The sequence below is a fragment of the Microcebus murinus genome, chromosome 5 (genome assembly GCF_040939455.1).
Source record: "Microcebus murinus isolate Inina chromosome 5, M.murinus_Inina_mat1.0, whole genome shotgun sequence".
Classification (NCBI taxonomy): Eukaryota; Metazoa; Chordata; class Mammalia; order Primates; family Cheirogaleidae; genus Microcebus; species Microcebus murinus.
Window position 1 is genome coordinate 96,023,868 of NC_134108.1, and position 16,864 is coordinate 96,040,731.

Consider the following 16,864-nt stretch of genomic DNA (forward strand, 5'->3'; position numbering starts at 1 on the left):
ATATTTCTTGTAAGCTTTGTCCTTTCCTCTTATTTCTCTGTTCTATCTCTTTGTTTGTTTAATTCAAAGGTGTTGCTTTCCAAGCTCTGGGATTCTTTATTCTGTCTGATCTAACCTATCCTTAAGGCTCGCCACTGTGCTTTGTATTTCCTTGAAAGAAATTTTCATTTCTAGAAGTTCTGTTTGATGTTTTTTAATAATTTAATTTCTTTAGTGAATTTTTCATTCATTTCCTGCATTGTTTTTGTGGTTTATTTATGTTAGATTTCTATTTTATCTTGTATTTCATTGAACTTCCTTTCAATCCATATTTGAAATTTTTCATCTGTCATTTCAATCTTTTCATTTTGGTTAGTAACCATTGGTAAGGAATTATTATTTTTCTTTTGAGGGTGTCCTTTCACTTTGATTTTTTATGTTTCTGGAGTTCTTTCCCTGATTCCTTGTCATCTGGTCTCTCAGTTGAGACCTGGAGATGCTGGCCTGGCTTATGGGCCTGTCTCAGGGTTTCTGAAGATTGATCTCTGACTGTGCCAGGGAGAGAAGTGCTGGTCCTGAGTTTCCTTAAAGTGTTCTAGCAGGTTTGATGAATTTCTCTGGTTAGCTCTGGTCTGCTCTCTTCACTTTTTCCCAACAATGTGTTGTGAGTTAAGTCCCCCAGCTTAATCCCTGAGATAGTTGGTGGTACTTATGAGTATAAATTAGCTGTTCCCTATTTGCTTGAGTTGGAAGGTGCTGTGCTTAGCCATGTTGTTGTTCCCCCTATTACTGAAGTTTGCATGGAAATGTCAGCAGCTGATATGTTCTTTTGTGCCTATGGTAATCTCTGGTCCCCCAGGCCAGGTACACGAATGCCCCAAGCTTTAGGAGGGACCCCGTAGCTCCCAGGGAGTTGCTGGATCTCTATTCCCCCTGAGGTGGAGGGAGGAGCAAGACAGATCATGGCTGGATTTCAAGAGCCTGAAAGGTTTTGCAAAGTCTCCGTGGGGCTCAGAGGTTGCTTTTCTGGACACTAGGGGAGCCATTGGCATGAAGTTCAAGGCAATCTCTCTAAGCCAGGAAGGCTATTCCAGAGGAAGGGACCTAAACACATGAGTGCTAAGGCCATGGGCCAAGCTCTTTCCACGCTTGTCCACTAGTGCTGTTTCTCTGCAGGTTGAGGTGAAAACCCTCCCTATGCACTGCTCCATGGAACTCCACAGCACTCTCCCATCAGATCAGCCCATGTGAGTTTCCTCACTGCCCAAGAGCAGCTCTCAAACTACCACTCAGTCCACGTGTCTGACCCACTAGTGTTCGTCTCCACAGAACACTAGCAGGTAGGGGGATCCCCAATTGTGCACCCCTGTTCCACCATGAGACCCCAAGGACAGTGAGGTAGCCCTCTCTATCTGTAGGGGCCTCTGCCAGGGGCACACACTTCCACTTGGGAGAAGCAGCTGCTTGTGGGTTTCTTGGCTCAATCTGCACTCCCTATTGTAATGAGTGTGGGGAAAGGCCACTACTCCTGTTGATCCGGTGTATCTGAGGTATTCAGTAGTCATGAAAACTAGGGAATAGGCTAATTCACCCCTATTTAATATGGTGGTTCTCCAATTGGGTTGGAGGAGGGACACCCACAGATCTCCATTCTTCAGCTCCCCTCCACACTCTCCCATTGGATACCTCCATGAGGGCTTCCTCACTAACCAAGTCCAGGACAGAGACCTCTCTGCTGAGTCTCGCTACACCACTCTTGTGTCCAGAGAGCACCAGGTCCAGCCCTCCTGTCTAAGCCATCAGCATACAATCCCAAAAAATGCCAGCAGGCAGGAAACTCAAATTGCAGCAGCCCTGCTCTCCATGGTGGGCTCAGCTGGGAACAGTGGTATCCCGCAGTTCACCGAAGGCATCTAGGGATGGGAGGGGAAACCCCCCTTACCCTTTCACTGGGGCACAAGCCTCTCTGGGCTTGGTCCATGCCATTATCTTCTACTCTTTATTTTCTTCTTTCTCCGCTTTGCAATCTTTCTCAGTGGGGTCCCCTCAGACATCTCTGTTGTCTCTCCCTGTGATCCACACCTGAGCTACAACTGCTCTTCACTCTCCACCGTCCAGCAGTCCACCTTCCAGCCAGGATGATCCGACAAGTGACGTCTCTGGTTGGCCATCTTGGTTCCCTGCCCCTGAACTTGTCTGATTCTTGTCTATCCGGCCAGGGATGAGGGAAGTTTAACTCCAAAGTGGGTGTCAAGATTCTCAAAGAGGAACACCCTTTGAAAACAACTGTGTTTCTGCTGGCTCAGCGCTCCTCCTTTCTCCTGTCAGATAATCAAGCCTAAAACTAAGAGACATTGTCTGTGCCCAAAGCAAGCTGCCTCCCCTGGACTGTCTTCCATATTCAGAACTAACGTCCCTTCTTATGGTTTACTTCCTGCAGGGACTCTTTTTCTGTGGACGTTCTGGCCCAGCTTTAATTCAGCCATTGCTGAAGCTGGAGAGAAACAGTACAGGGCCATCGTAAACACATACCTCTCTCTCGCTGCCTGCGTACTCACAACCTATGCAATCTCCAGCTTTTTGGAGCATCGAGGCAAGCTCGATATGGTAAGTGCTATGTTATGCCTCCATGGACATTTCACTTAGCGATGGTGACAACTGTTTGAATAAGTAATAGATCATTTCTGCTGAGCTACCAGGACAAATCACAAAACTGCAAACCTCAGAGAATGTTTTGAACATAACAATTATTCATTTATTCATCAAATTTATACTCAGCAAATTAAAAAATATTCTCAAGGAAATTTACAGTCTCATAGGGAATGAACATAGTCATGTAAAAATCAAAAAGACATGAGGTATATTTCTTTAATGATAGCACTAACTGCTCCCAAGTTCTTAGAAAATCTTCCTTAGAAACAAGACTTGCTGAAGAGTAGAAAAAGAGAGTGGAATGGCTCACATTGATTTCATTTTCCCAAATGCAAATATTTTTCTTAAAGAAATAACAACTAAATTCAATGTGGGATGCTCAAAAGGACATTAGAAAAGAAAAAGGTCGGGTCGGGCGCAGTGGCTCACGCTATAATCCTAGCACTCAGGGATGTCAAGGCGGGCGGATTGCTCAAGGTCAGGAGTTTGAAACCAGCCTGAGCAAGAGCGAGACCCCATCTCTACTAAAAATAGAAAGAAATTAATTGGCCAACTAATATATATAGAAAAAATTAGCCGGGCATGGTGGCACATGCCTGTAGTCCCAGCTACTCGGGAGGCTGAGGCAGGAGGATTGCTTGAGCCCAGGAGTTTGAGGTTGCTATGAGCTAGGCTAATGCCACGGCACTCACTCTAGCCTGGGCAACAAAGCGTGACTCTGTCTCAAAAAAAAAAAAAAAAAAAAAAAGGTCATTAAGAGGAATAATGGTAAAATTCAAATAAGGTCGTTCATATTATTGTGTCAATACTATTTTCCTTTCTATGGCTATGTGCGATGTTAACATTGGGGGAAACTGGGTGCAGGGCATATAGAAACTCTCTGTAGTATTTGTATAACTTTTATGTGTCCAAAATCAATTTAAAATAAAATATTATTTTAGACCCCCTCAAGTTAGTTTCTTGAGTTACTTGCCTGTGAGCTAGAGAAACATCAGTAAAGAAGTAACCTCCAAGTGAATCACACTTTTCTAACCTGGGGGAGAAAAGGGATATTATATTAATAATTTATTTCTTAAGCATGACTGAGGACATATATTTCAATTCTCCCCAAATTGTCTCCTGAGAGATCATTAAAAACAATGATAAAAATAATGATTAAAAGAAAAAAAGTCACACATGTACAGTTCAGTGGTTCTCTTTTAAAAGTACTGATAAACTCTGCTTCCCAGGCAGAATAGTAAGAATGTAATTTTTTTGAAGAATTCTGGTAAACAGAAATTGATTCCTCTTTATTCCATCTCTAAATGTTCTCAAGACACTGACACTTGCAAAAACCTGTTGTCTTTCATATGAAATGTGTACATTTCAATGTCTCTACATTTCCTCTTTGAATATTGGAATACCCTAGACTACAAAGCACACTGCAGTCATAGTTCTCTTTTGGTTCATGATACCACCAATGTGTTCCAAAAACTGCATAAGTAGGAAAAACTGCTAGAATATTTGCTCTATAAACTCCTGTCCTTCCACTACGACTTCTTTTGATTTTCTCATATGCCTCCCACCACTGGTCTCATTAACCTGGTTACTCATCCACTACCAAGAAAGATAGCAAATGTCAACTGCTTGGCGGAAGGGCCCTCTGCAATTACAAAGAAGCCTCTTTTATAAAAATAATCAGTAGCCCTTTCAACTGAAGAATGTGTCAAGGGTCCACCGAACCCTAGATTCCTGCAGTCCTTCTGAACTCTGCATGGTTCATTACACCTCGTGCATCCTTCTGCCCACCACGCAGGTTCACATTCAGAATGCCACCCTTGCTGGAGGAGTTGCCGTGGGCACTTGTGCGGACATGGAGATTCAGCCCTACAGTTCCATGATCATTGGGAGCATTGCGGGAATCGTCTCCGTGTTCGGATACAAATTCCTGACTGTGAGTACAACAGATGTTCCGAGTCAATCTTTCAATCTACACCATTAGCTTCTCAGCTAAAAAAAGAAAAAGAAAAAAAAAACGCCTTGAGTTTTTATTTTATAAACACTTTTCCTTGTTTGGAGTCCATTTGCCTTCCTCTCAGAAATACTTCTCACATTTCAGTTGTCCAGTGGTTCTGCTCTTTCCTGGCTTCAGGATAGCAGGAGAGAAGCTGATATCAGTTGTTTTTAATTTCCTATGAATTACATGTTAAGTACTTGTGTGTCACTTTTCTCTGGGGCAGGTTCATTGAAATTGTTGATGTTATTCTTTTGTTCTGTGTAATTAAGGACTCTGTGCTCTTTTGAGGAATTTAGGATATAAGAAGGAGTAGGACTTGAAATCACACCCTTCGAACCCCTCCACTAAAGACTTAAATGGGCAGTTTTACCACTAGTATATTCAAATTCTCTGACTTAAGTGGACTTCAGATATGGATGGAGAACTGAGCCATGCATAACATTTTTTCTCCTGGCCAGGGAAGAAAATGAGATGTAGGTCAGAGAATAAAAAGTAGCAGATCTGTAGGAAGAACAAACCTAGAGATCTAATGTACAAATGAGCCTATAGATTATAAAATTGTACTGTATGTAGGATTTATGCATTAGTTGATTTTAACTATTCTTGCTGAAAAAAAAAAATGAGTGTGTGAATAATGGAGGTATTCATTTGCTTCACTGTAGTAACTTGTTTATTTTTATATGTATATGATAACATCAATTTATATACCTTAAATATACACAGTTAAATTTATGTATAAAGAAATTCTTCTTCCTGGTTATTTATTTCAGTTATAGAGCCCAGTATCACTAATAAGTAGTAAAATAATAAGCCTTCCTCCTTTTATAATTTTAGCCATTTTTTGCTACTAAACTGAGGATCCAGGATACATGTGGTGTCCATAACCTGCACGGCTTACCTGGAGTGGTAGGAGGCCTCGCTGGCATTGCAGCAGTAGGCATGGGAGTGTCTAACACGTGAGTAAAAGATTGTCCTTTTCCCTGGTTCCATGATTTTTTCTCACACTCTCCGAGATACCCAGTGATGGAAGAGCAGTTCATAGTTGGAAGTTCATAGATGGAAGTTCATAGATGGAAGTTCATAGATGGAAGAGCTAATAGTTTGTAAGTACTGTCCATGCTAGAATGAAAGAGACACAACTGAGAGAAGACAATTAGAATAGAATTTTATTGGAAAATGTGTTTTAGCTAACATTGTTAATTATTTTTAAATTAACATTAATTTAAATGTTTCTACTATGGACAACTGTCTCCTAACAGATAGTACAATTTGATAATCACCATCAGATTACAGTAGGCTTACTCTTTCACATAATCCCTCCAAAGTGTAAGAGGGAGCACACGTGATGAGTTGAACAGTCATTTCCTTGTGGTCTCCACAAAGAATGAGTTGGCATGAAGTGCAGTGGTTCACGCCTGTAATCCTAGCACTCTGGGAGGCCGAGGCGCAAGGATCGCTCAAGGTCAGGAGTTCAAAACCAGCCTGAGCAAGAGTGAAACCCTGTCTCTACTATAAGTAGAAAGAAATTAATTGGCCAACTAAAAATATATACAAAAAATAAATTAGCCGGGCATAGTGGTGCATGCCTGTAGTCCCAGCTACTCGGGAGGCTGAGGCAGGAGGATCACTTGAGCCCAGGAGTTTGAGGCTGCTGTAAGCTAGGCTGACGCCACGGCACTCACTCTAGCCTGGGCAACAAAGTGAGACTCTGTCTCAAAAAAAAGAAGAAGAAAAGAATGAGTTGGCATAATGTAGAGAGTAGTTGGCTCTGCAGAATCAAGAAGACTGGCTACTAATTAGTTATGTGACCTTTGAGATCACTCAACCTCTTTGGGTCCCAGTTTCCACTTCTGTATAATAAAAAGATTGGACTATTTACTCTCTAAAATCTCTGCTAGCTCTAATAGAACTAGATTCTTCCTCAATTTGGGAATAAATGTTTATTTATTATCTGGTTAACAACCAGAGGGGGAAAAAAACTATCAATCAAACCCAGGAGAATAGATGCTATAAACCATCAGTTGTCACTTTTACACAAGATTGGAGCAATTTGATATGAATGTCATGCATGGAAGAAAACAGCTAGGAAGCCCATAAGTCAAGGTTACTCAGAGTAAGTAAGGAGGGATCAGAATGCTCAATTTTTTCTTTTCTTTTTGGAGGTGAAATAATTTTATGTCACAGTTGTCTTTAAAACCACAAAGACACTATTTTCTTCATATAAAAACATTAGTACAGATACCTATACTTCCTAGAAAATGATTACATAGACCCTCTCAAAGAAAAATGCACCCCATTATATGGTGTCAGTGAGGCTGCTTGGAAACAACTCACATCTGGACTGATTCCTAAAACATACCATTCTACTACCCTGCAAATTTTGGTTCAAAGTATAGATGACTGTCATCAGTATGTGTTCCTGCGTTCTTACATATTTGATAATGCACATATAGAATGGTTTATCACTTAATGTTCCATTGGTTCATCAGTCTTTTCTGCATGTTCATCAGCAGGTTGAGCAGGCTGGGTCTTTCTCTGTGATCTTTCTTCTAGACCTTCCAGGAATGGAGACACATCATCATCATCATAGATTATAAAACTCCAAGTCTTTACCAACAATTCCAACGGAAATATTCTTTGTAGTTGGGTCCTGCTCTGTAGGAAGTGTCTCTCTTAGGGCATGCAGACCATGTTTAACCAGTTCATTTAAATTCCACTCCATAAATTCAAACATATGTCTCTCCAAGTAAGTATGAGCTGATTGGGAACGGGCTCCAATGGACATAGCTCGGCAGTGGAAGTAGTTAGCAGATGGACAGGTTTGGAAAATGTGAGGGTCCATATCATCATAACTAGCAATAAGCAGCCCAATACCATACGGTCTTCGGCCATATCATTGTGTTGGTATCTGGGTCTTGCTTCCAATTAGAGATACAAGATGAGACACAAGAAGTGGTCTGTCAAATACAAATCTGGGGCCGGGCACGGTGGCTCACGCCTGTAATCCTAGCACTCTGGGAGGCCGAGGCGGGCAGATTGCTCAAGGTCAGGAGTTCAAAACCAGCCTGAGTGAGACCCCATCTCTACTAAAAAATAGAAAGAAATTAATTGACCAACTAAAAATATATATACAAAAAATTAGCCGGGCATGGTGGCGCATGCCTGTAGTCCCAGCTACTTGGGAGGCTGAGGCAGCAGGATTGCTTGAGCCCAGGAGTTTGAGGTTGCTGTGAGCTAGGCTGATGCCATGGTACTCACTCTAGCCTGGGCAACAAAGTGAGACTCTGTCTTGAAAAATAAAAAAAAATAAAAAAATTAAAAAAAATACGAATCTGGAATCCAAACTCTCCTGGTACATAAAATTACACAACAGTCTAGCATCAGTAGTAAGCCCTGCAATTGAGATACCAATATGGTTGTCAACTTGGAGAATTTTTTTCTGATGAGCTGTACGCTCTGTGCCCTTTTCAAAGCTACCAACACTGCATGGGTTTTTGACTTCAGACCAACTGTGGCTGCACCTTGTTTAACAGCTTCCGTTGCATATTCAATTTGATGAATCCTGCCCTGAGGGTTCTAAACAGTAACATCATTGTCATACTGGTTGTGAAATGGTTCCAGTGTGGGCCTGGCTGCAGCCTCCTGCAAAGCTAGGAATCAGGGAGCCAAAATGCTAAATTTTTAAACCCAATTGAATGCATAAAAAAAAAAGATGAAAGTGTATCTAGCAATGTCCCAGGGTAACCACTTACTAGAGTTGCATAAATTGAAAAAGAAAAATCTCCTTTTCAATTTTAGCAGGTTGGCTGGGCTCAGTGGCTCACACCTGTAATCCTAGCACTCTGGGAGGCCGAGGCGGGAGGATCGCTCAAGATCAGGAGTTCAAAACCAGCCTGAGCAAGAGCGAGACCCCGTCTCTACTATAAATAGAAAGAAATTAATTGGACAACTAAAAATATATAGAAAAAATTAGCCAGACATGGTGGTGCATGCCTGTAGTCCCAGCTACTCAGAGGCTGAGGCAAAAGGATTGGTGGAGCCCAGGAGTTTGAGGTTGCTGTAAGCTAGGCTGACGCCACAGCACTCTAGCCCAGGCAACAGAGTGAGACTCTGTCTTAAAAAAAAAAAAAAAAATTTAGCAGGTTAAAATTTAACCCTAAAGAGACAAGTAATAATCAATATTGAAAAACTCATTTAATCGTAGTTTCCACTGAATAGAGAGTTTGCTTCCTCCTTCATGTTTATAATTAACCCATTTCATCTTCAGGGTTTTTTTTTACCCCTATTGTAAAATTGGAGGACAACCCAAAAATAACCACATTTTTATCAGTTCTCCCCAGGCCCTAAAAGACTGTTGAGACCAAACACTAAAATATTTTAACACATTGACTGCCAACAAAAAAAACAAAAAGAAAGGAAAGTTTTTCCTTGGGGCTACAGTGTTTTATTACAAAAATAGAATAAAAACTTTGAAAACAAAATGATTCAAAAACATACATCATAGCACTCTGGGAGGCTGAGGCGGGCAGATTGCTCGAGGTCAGGAGTTCGAAACCAGCCTTAGCAAGAGTGAGACCCAGTCTCTATTATAAATAGAAAGAAATTATTGGCCAACTAATATATAGACAAAAAATTAGCCGGGCATGGTGGCACATGCCTGTAGTCCCAGCTACTCGAGAGGCTGAAGCAGCAGGATTGCTTGAGCCCAGGAGTTTGAGGTTGCTGTGAGCTAGGCTGACGCCATGGCACTCACTCTAGCTCGGGCAACAAAGCGAGACTATGTCTCAAAAATAAATAAATAACTGAATAAAATAAAACATACATCAATAAAAAAGTAGTATAAAAACTTGAAAATTAGTAATGTAAAAAGTAATGTGAAATGTTGAAAAATAGTTCATAACTCACATGGCAGTTAATGTGTTAATGCAAATCAAGCATGATAGAAGCATGTGTCAATGAGCTCAACTCCTAAGTGTTAACAGTGTGAACACAGGGTACAAATGCACTATGAGGTGCCTTGTGGTTAGGAATTCCTGAGTATCATGCCTAGACCTGTTCCACAGATACAGGAAAACAAGTCTATTTGGCTCTCAGGCTGGGCTCACTGACAGCCTCATTGGGTGGTCAGATATTGGGTAAGTCTCATGGTTGAGGGTCTAGTACTGAAGTATGCAGGGCTAGAAACATCTCTTTGATGGAAAAGAAGGGAAAGAGGGAATGACTTGGGAAGGGGAGGAGGAGCAAGCCTTGAATGCCCATTCACCTGGTTAAAATTCACACATCTCACACCAAATAAAATGCCCGTCTGAGAGCCAAGATTACTCACCTCTGTCTACTTTGAATATTAAAATGCAAAGCAGGTTTTTGGTAAGAATGGAACAAGGGAAAGTTAATGTACTTAAGGGATACCTCTGCAAATTATGGCAGCCTAACTCTAATAATGCTGTTAATTGTGTTTAACTCAGTGTTTTCTAAGCCTATTTGATCATAGAACACTTTTTATCAAAAACTATCTTTTATCACCTTGTAAAAGATCTTGGCAAATTCCTATAAAATTAATAGGCAGGTTACCAAAGAAGAAAATCAAATAAATACACATATATGAAATATTCAACCTCATTAGTAATCAAAGAAATGCAAATTGAACAAGTTACCAGTTTTTCACTCACCGAAATGATAAAGAATAAGTGAATAATAATTCTGAATGGTGGCTAAAGTAGAGAAATGAGGATATAAATTTTACAGTTTCCTATTTGGAAAAGCCCTTAAGAAGTAGATATGACTAGTGGGGTGTGATAGCTCACACCTGTAATCCTAGCACTCTGAAAGGCTGAGGTAGAAGGATTCCTTGAGGCTAGGAGTTCAAGATGAGCCTGGGCAAAATAGCAAGATTCCGTGTCTACAAAGAAGTAAAGAAAATTAGCCGAGCATGGTGGTGTGCACCTGTAGCCCTAGCTACTTGGGAGGCTGAGGCAGGAGGATCGCTTGAGCCCAGGAGTTTGAGGTTGCTGTGAGCTATGATGATGCCACTGCACTCCAGCCCTGGCAACAGAGAAAGAGCCTGTCTCCAAAAAAAAAAAAAAAGTATATAAGTATATATAACCTTTTATTAATAATCTCATTTCTAAATAGGTTTTATATTAGGGAAACAATTGGACAAGTTCATAAGCATTTTCAGAGGCGGATATGCTTTCACGGCATTTTAAAAAATATGATACACTAGGAGCATTCTAATATCAACCTAAAAACTATAATTATAGTATATTTATATAGCGTTATACTCTGTAGCAATTCAAATTGTGGTCCAATCTACATTTACTGACATAAAGGACAGTTAAGATATATTTAAAGGGAAAATAAGTATCATAGCATGATTGCATTTTTAGAAAAATACATATTTTTATTTTACATTTCTATTCCGATCTGTCGGAGAGGGACAGATCAGAATAGAAATGTAAAATTCTGTTCTGATAGGATTATAAGAATATTAATCTTTTCTCCTTTTATTTACAGTTTCTAATATTTTTATGATGATATGTGTTATCTGTGCCTTTTTTATACAGTAGAAAAATTTAAACCTTTCAAATAAAGAGAAAAAAGAAATCTTAGTTTAGCGTATTCTCTCTCTCTTGCATGATGAGGTCGGAATACCAATACACTCTCATTTTGTGGTTGTTTGATTTACTGGAATCACTCATTCAATCTTTCAACCACTTTTGATTTAATTGTCTGCTATGAGCAAGGCACTGTGCTAAGGAGATTCCCATATTCCTAGTTCACCTGTCACTCATGTAACACCCTTATGCATTTCAGTAGCCTCTTACCACATTTTTCATTCCCAAACTTTCAAAGCATTTTTCACTAATTTCATGTTAAGGTAATGACTTTCAAAGATGGCATATGAATATAGACTTAAATAACTTCTGTGCTTTGTCTCTACAATACATGCTGAAATTTTCTGGTCTTACTGATAGATATTCTGATTTTATATTAACTGTTTCAGGACGAGGTAAGGAGAGATGCTAGCCCATGTTATTTTATACATTACCTTCAGTTCCTAGAAGAAAAGCTGTCACAGAGTGGATACTCAATAAATATTTATTGAATGAATCACATCAGGGATCAATTTTCTGCGTGCTAAACGCTTTCTAAGAAAGGTCTGGTTATTCCTGAAGACACATGAAAGTATTAGTCTTCTTGAAGTGTGTCTAAGAATTTCCTAACACTGCTTAAGAGTTTCAAGGAAAATAAAAATATGACAGAAAAAAAAATTGTAACAAACGTTTATATTCGCTGGTGTGTCATGCTGCCCTTTGGCCAGAAGATGGCAGACATCCACGCTCTCGGTAGGTGAGATTTGTTTGCTGGTGTCCACAGAAACGTGATTCTTTTCATTTGGCTTCCTTAGGACTACCGTGGCCATGCAGGCTGCCGCACTGGGTTCTTCCATCGGAGCAGCACTTGTTGGAGGGCTGATTACAGGTCAGTATAAAAAGTGAACACTTCCCTGTACCTCATGCTCTCTTAATAAGCAAGTCGATTGGTAAAACTAAAAGTGTTCAAAACTTCTGTCAGTAATCATGTCAGCTCAAGGGAGTGATTTTTACATGGCATTTTTAATACTATGCAAGCAGATTTTTCTCTTTAGCATCATAATACGACTAATGTTCCCTCCATCTTCACAGGTTTAATTCTAAAAATACCTATCTGGGGACAGCCATCTGACGAGAACTGCTATGATGATTCCATTTATTGGGAGGTACTGTACAGTATTCCAAACAAGAATGCAGATGATGACTTTGCTAGTGAATGTTTTGCTCACTTCAAGCCTAGAAGTGTGGCATATGCGTGATGAAATTGGGTGAACTCACTACTTATAGAGAGAAATTAAGATTATGTGTCCAGGCCGCGCATGGTGGCTCACACCTGTAATCCTAGCACTCTGGGAGGCCGAAGTGGGCGGATCATTTGAGCTCAGGAGTTGGACACCAGCCTAAGCAAGAGCGAGACCCTGCCTCTAATGAAAAAATAAAAAGAAATTAGCTGTACAAATAAGAAATATGTATATACATATATAAAAAATTAGCCGGGCATGGTGGTGTATGCTTGTAGTCCCAGCTACTAGGGAGGCTGAGGCAGGATTGCTTAAACCCAGGAGTTTGAGGTTGCTGTGAGCTAGGCTGATGCCATTGCACTGTAGCCCAGGCAACAGAATGAGACTCTGTGTCAAAAAAATAATAATAAAGTAATAAAAAAAGGAAAAAAAAGAGAGAGAGATTATGTGTCCAGCCAGATCAAATCAGAAGCAGTGGTATTTTCCAAAGCACAAACTAGATGAACAAAAGAGTCGAGTTGGCAACTGTCTTTTCACCCTTCTGAGAGCAATAAAAATGCTACTCGTAAAAATAAGGTTCTAGGCAAGGGTGCGAGATTGAATACCATATGTGAAAGAAGGCAAAAGCATGAGGAATAGGTAAGGTTAAAGAATTTGAGTGAGTATACATCAAGAGGTTCTGTGAATAACAAATCAGCTTCTTTCTATCCTCCAGTTTCTACCTCTACCCTGTTGACATTTTCTCTCAAATTATTTCCTACAAAGCTTGAGAGGGCTAGATGCTTGGGCGATTTCATCAGGATTTCAGGGAGAATGGGATTGGAAAAGAGGGAATGTAATCAGGGTGGGTGAGATAAATATTTGTTCTATTATTTTTCTCCAACACAAAAAATTTTGATTACCAGTTCTCTCTAAACTTGGATAATAATTACTGAAAACACCTTTTTTTTTCCATACTAACTTTTAATAAGTCCAGTGAAAGAAACTATTAAGTACCCCAATTTTGTTTTCTTTAAAGGTCCCTAAGAAGATAGACTATGACAGTCACTTCCATGACTACCACCAGCTGAATCCTGAAGTCTGAATACCATTCCTGCACTCCAGCTTCCTTTCCCATTATCTAGAATGAAGTTTAAACAAATAGACAGTATCCAAAGAGAATATGGACCAACGTGAATAGGTCGTAGGTCCCAAATGGCCAGTGTAAAAATGTCCGTATGTCTGGTGCTGTCTCTTGATAGTCAATGATTGTTGAACAGAGGAAATGTGACTCACAAAACAGAGGTTCAAATGAATTCTGTCCAGAACTCACAGAGTGCTTTTGCCAGTGGATAGGTACAGAGTGGAGATTTGATGTATATTCTTGTATTTTTCCCAATAGAGGTTGATTTACATAGAAATCAATGTTTTCTAATTATGTCAGTTTCTTAATGTAGATACTATGTCTTCAATCCCAAAGATTATAAAACTAAAGCCAATAAAACAACAATATATGTAAGAAATATATATGAGAAAGCTGAAAGAAATGCATATATGTAATTCAGTAATAGAATTGTTTTAGACAGTGCTTTTTTGATTTTAAAAATGGTCTAGCTAGTAATGTTATATCTTCACTTGAATATTCATATACTTAATTGCTTTTGCATGTTTACTGTTTGTAACAAGAGCTCAAATGCTATCTGACCAAAGTCTATCTTTTATAAAATTTCCAAGAATTAAATGTTATTATAAAATAAAGCATTAGTCTTTTGCTCTCCTTTCATTTGTGGCTGGAATTCATTTTAGTAACAAACACACACATACATGCACTTACACACAGTCCTCATATTTTGTCCATACTCAATCAAAATATTATATAGTCTATTACTTATAATGTATTTGTCATAAAAAATCAAGTTAATGTCTCATAGACTAAGTTATAAAGAATTGAATAATTGAAAAGTTAAGCAATATAATCATATAAAATTATTTTTAAGAAAACCAAATAATTATTTTTCTATCTGGAAACTTTTAATATTTTTCTTCTATCCCTTGAGTCCTGGAACCTTGCCTGGATATGCTTAGGTATAAATAAGAAAATCGGCCCACCATAATTAGCAGAACTTCAGTTTCTGAATGCTAGAACTTAAAAATTATAACTAACAGTGGATTATTTAATATTTTATTCTTATAAAAATAGTATCATTTATTTATAGATCCTAACTATATTACTAATCATAGATGACTTCTTTCAAACATACATTTTCTTTTAAATAAGTTGTTCGAATTGTGCTCACTTTCTCTCCATTGTCTTCTCCCTTCTGATCATCACACAGAAAAATTTCATTGCCAGGATGTTTAAGACCTCGTCATCCCTTGCTAATCATAAGGCAAATCTTGGAGGGTCTTGGGTATACTCAGGTATAAAAGAAAGCCTGCCATTTTGATGTGGTAAGGAACCAGGTTGGGATGGCCACCAGTCCCTGGCTTGTGAACAGTCCCTTCTGCTTTCTTGCAGTGCAGTTCCTACAAAGAGTAAAGTTTTATTCTTTAAATCCTGAGTTAGTGATCTTTTTATCTCTCTTGCCTGGACTTTAGCGAAGCATTTTAATCTAAAGACTTGAGTCTTCCTCTGTTCAGATAAATTTCCTCCTAGTATTTAGTAACTTCCTCTTCTCCATCTGTTCATTTTTCCTTTTCACCGCTCCTGTTACTCACATGGAAAATCTGCTAGATCTGTTACCCAAACCTGTTTTCTTCTCTATCTTTTATTTTATTGGTTCAGTTCATCCACTCCTTCAATTTATTTTTGCTTGTTCATTTGTAAATCATGGTCTATTTTTGTAGATCTGGCAAGTTTGTGTGTGTGTGTGCATGGGTGAGTGTCATTTCCTTAGTTACTATTATGATTTTGTTTATTGGGGGGTTGCTATTTTTGTTCAAGTTCAAAATCTTTTTTTTTTTGTTTGTTTGTTTTTGAGACAGAGTCTCACTTTGTTGCCCAGGCTAGGGTGAATGCTGTGGTGTCAGCCTAGTTCACAGCAACTTCAAACTCCTGGGCTCAAGCCATCCTTCTGCCTCAGCCTCCCAAGTAGCTGGGACTACAGGCATGAGCCACCATGCCCGGCTAATTTCTTCTATATATATTTGTTGGCCAATTAATTTCTTTCTATTTATAGTAGAGACGGGGTCTCGCTCTTGCTCAGGCTGGTTTCGAACTCCTGACCTCCAATAATCCCCCCCCCCCCCGCCTCAGCCTCCCAGAGTGCTAGGATTACAGGCGTGAGCCACCTCGCCCAGCCCTCAAGTTCGAAATCTAACCCTGCTCTGTGTCAACAGTAAAAGCCAAACTCTGTAAAATAATTTTTAAGAGATTTATCCTGAGCCCAATTTGAGGACCATGGGAGCCACTGCCAAGAGGGCTTGGGCAAGTGGACTCGATATGACTGGGTTACAGTTGGGTTTTTATACATTTCAGGGAGATAGGGTTACAGGTAAAATCATCAATCAATACGTGGGAGGCATACATTGGTTTGGCCCATAAAGGTGGGACATCTCAAAGTGGGATGGGGGGCCCTTACAGGTTATAGGTGGGTTTAAAGATCCTTAAAGATTCTTTGGCTTATAATTGGTTAAAGACATGAAGCTTTATCTAAAGGATTGGAATGTTTTAACATAAGGGGCTGTTATCAGAGATAAGCCACAGGACATAGATTTGTTGTGTAAATTGAGGACTTGCAGGTTTGTCTTGCATACTCTTAGGCCTATTAATGGGTTACAAAGGAAGTCCCCAAGAAGGGAGGGGGGGCATGATGAGGCCTATCTGACCTCCCTCCTCCTGGCAGACAATTTAATTTTAAGATATTCCTTTGGCCACAAGGGGGTTCCTTTCAGTCAGCTGGTGGGGGGTGAGCCTTAAAATTTTCACATCTGTCAACACTTAAGTAACACTATTTATACTTCATGTGTTCCAAAAATAATTTAAGATGTTAAGTAATACTATTTATGTTGATTGGTCAATTTGATTAAAAAAATCTCAAATTCTACCTAAATGACTATTTTCAGGAAGTTTTTCTTATTCTTTGTTCTTATCTAAGTCTGAAAGATTGGCCCATAATTATTAAGTGCAATTTCAGACAGTTTGGTGAAAGCTGAGATCAGGCTTCTTTGACCCTTGTTTCTGTAGTCTTTAACCTGTTTATTGCACAAGATAAGAGAACTCTGCTGATCTATTGAGGGATACTTTTCCAATTGCTCTATTTTATTAGAAGTCACTTATTTTGTATGTTTTCTTAATTCTCTTAACTCTGAGTGCTGGAACCCATTACGTAGATTGTCCATTTCTTGTGTCTATTTGCTGTGGGTTAAGTTCCAGCTGCTGAGGTACCTTGTGTGAACTAAAATCCTCAACCCCTACCGGCTGA

The 16,864-nt window shown here is 39.4% G+C and overlaps 1 protein-coding gene and 1 pseudogene across 1 annotated transcript in view; one reads left to right on the forward strand and one right to left on the reverse strand.

The window, feature by feature from the left end:
• RHAG (Rh associated glycoprotein) overlaps positions 1–14,223 on the forward strand; it is a 36,834-nt gene extending 22,611 nt beyond the window's left edge. Inside the window, exons 5-10 of the mRNA XM_012760907.2 lie at positions 2,420–2,586; positions 4,427–4,564; positions 5,462–5,583; positions 12,036–12,109; positions 12,313–12,386; positions 13,480–14,223. Coding sequence (XP_012616361.1) covers positions 2,420–2,586; positions 4,427–4,564; positions 5,462–5,583; positions 12,036–12,109; positions 12,313–12,386; positions 13,480–13,545 — 641 coding nt within the window. The 3' untranslated portion in view covers positions 13,546–14,223. The remainder of the gene's footprint in view (positions 1–2,419; positions 2,587–4,426; positions 4,565–5,461; positions 5,584–12,035; positions 12,110–12,312; positions 12,387–13,479) is intronic.
• On the reverse strand, positions 6,284–8,284 carry LOC105869215 (proteasome subunit alpha type-1 pseudogene; annotated as a pseudogene).
• Positions 14,224–16,864: the final 2,641 nt, after the last annotated feature.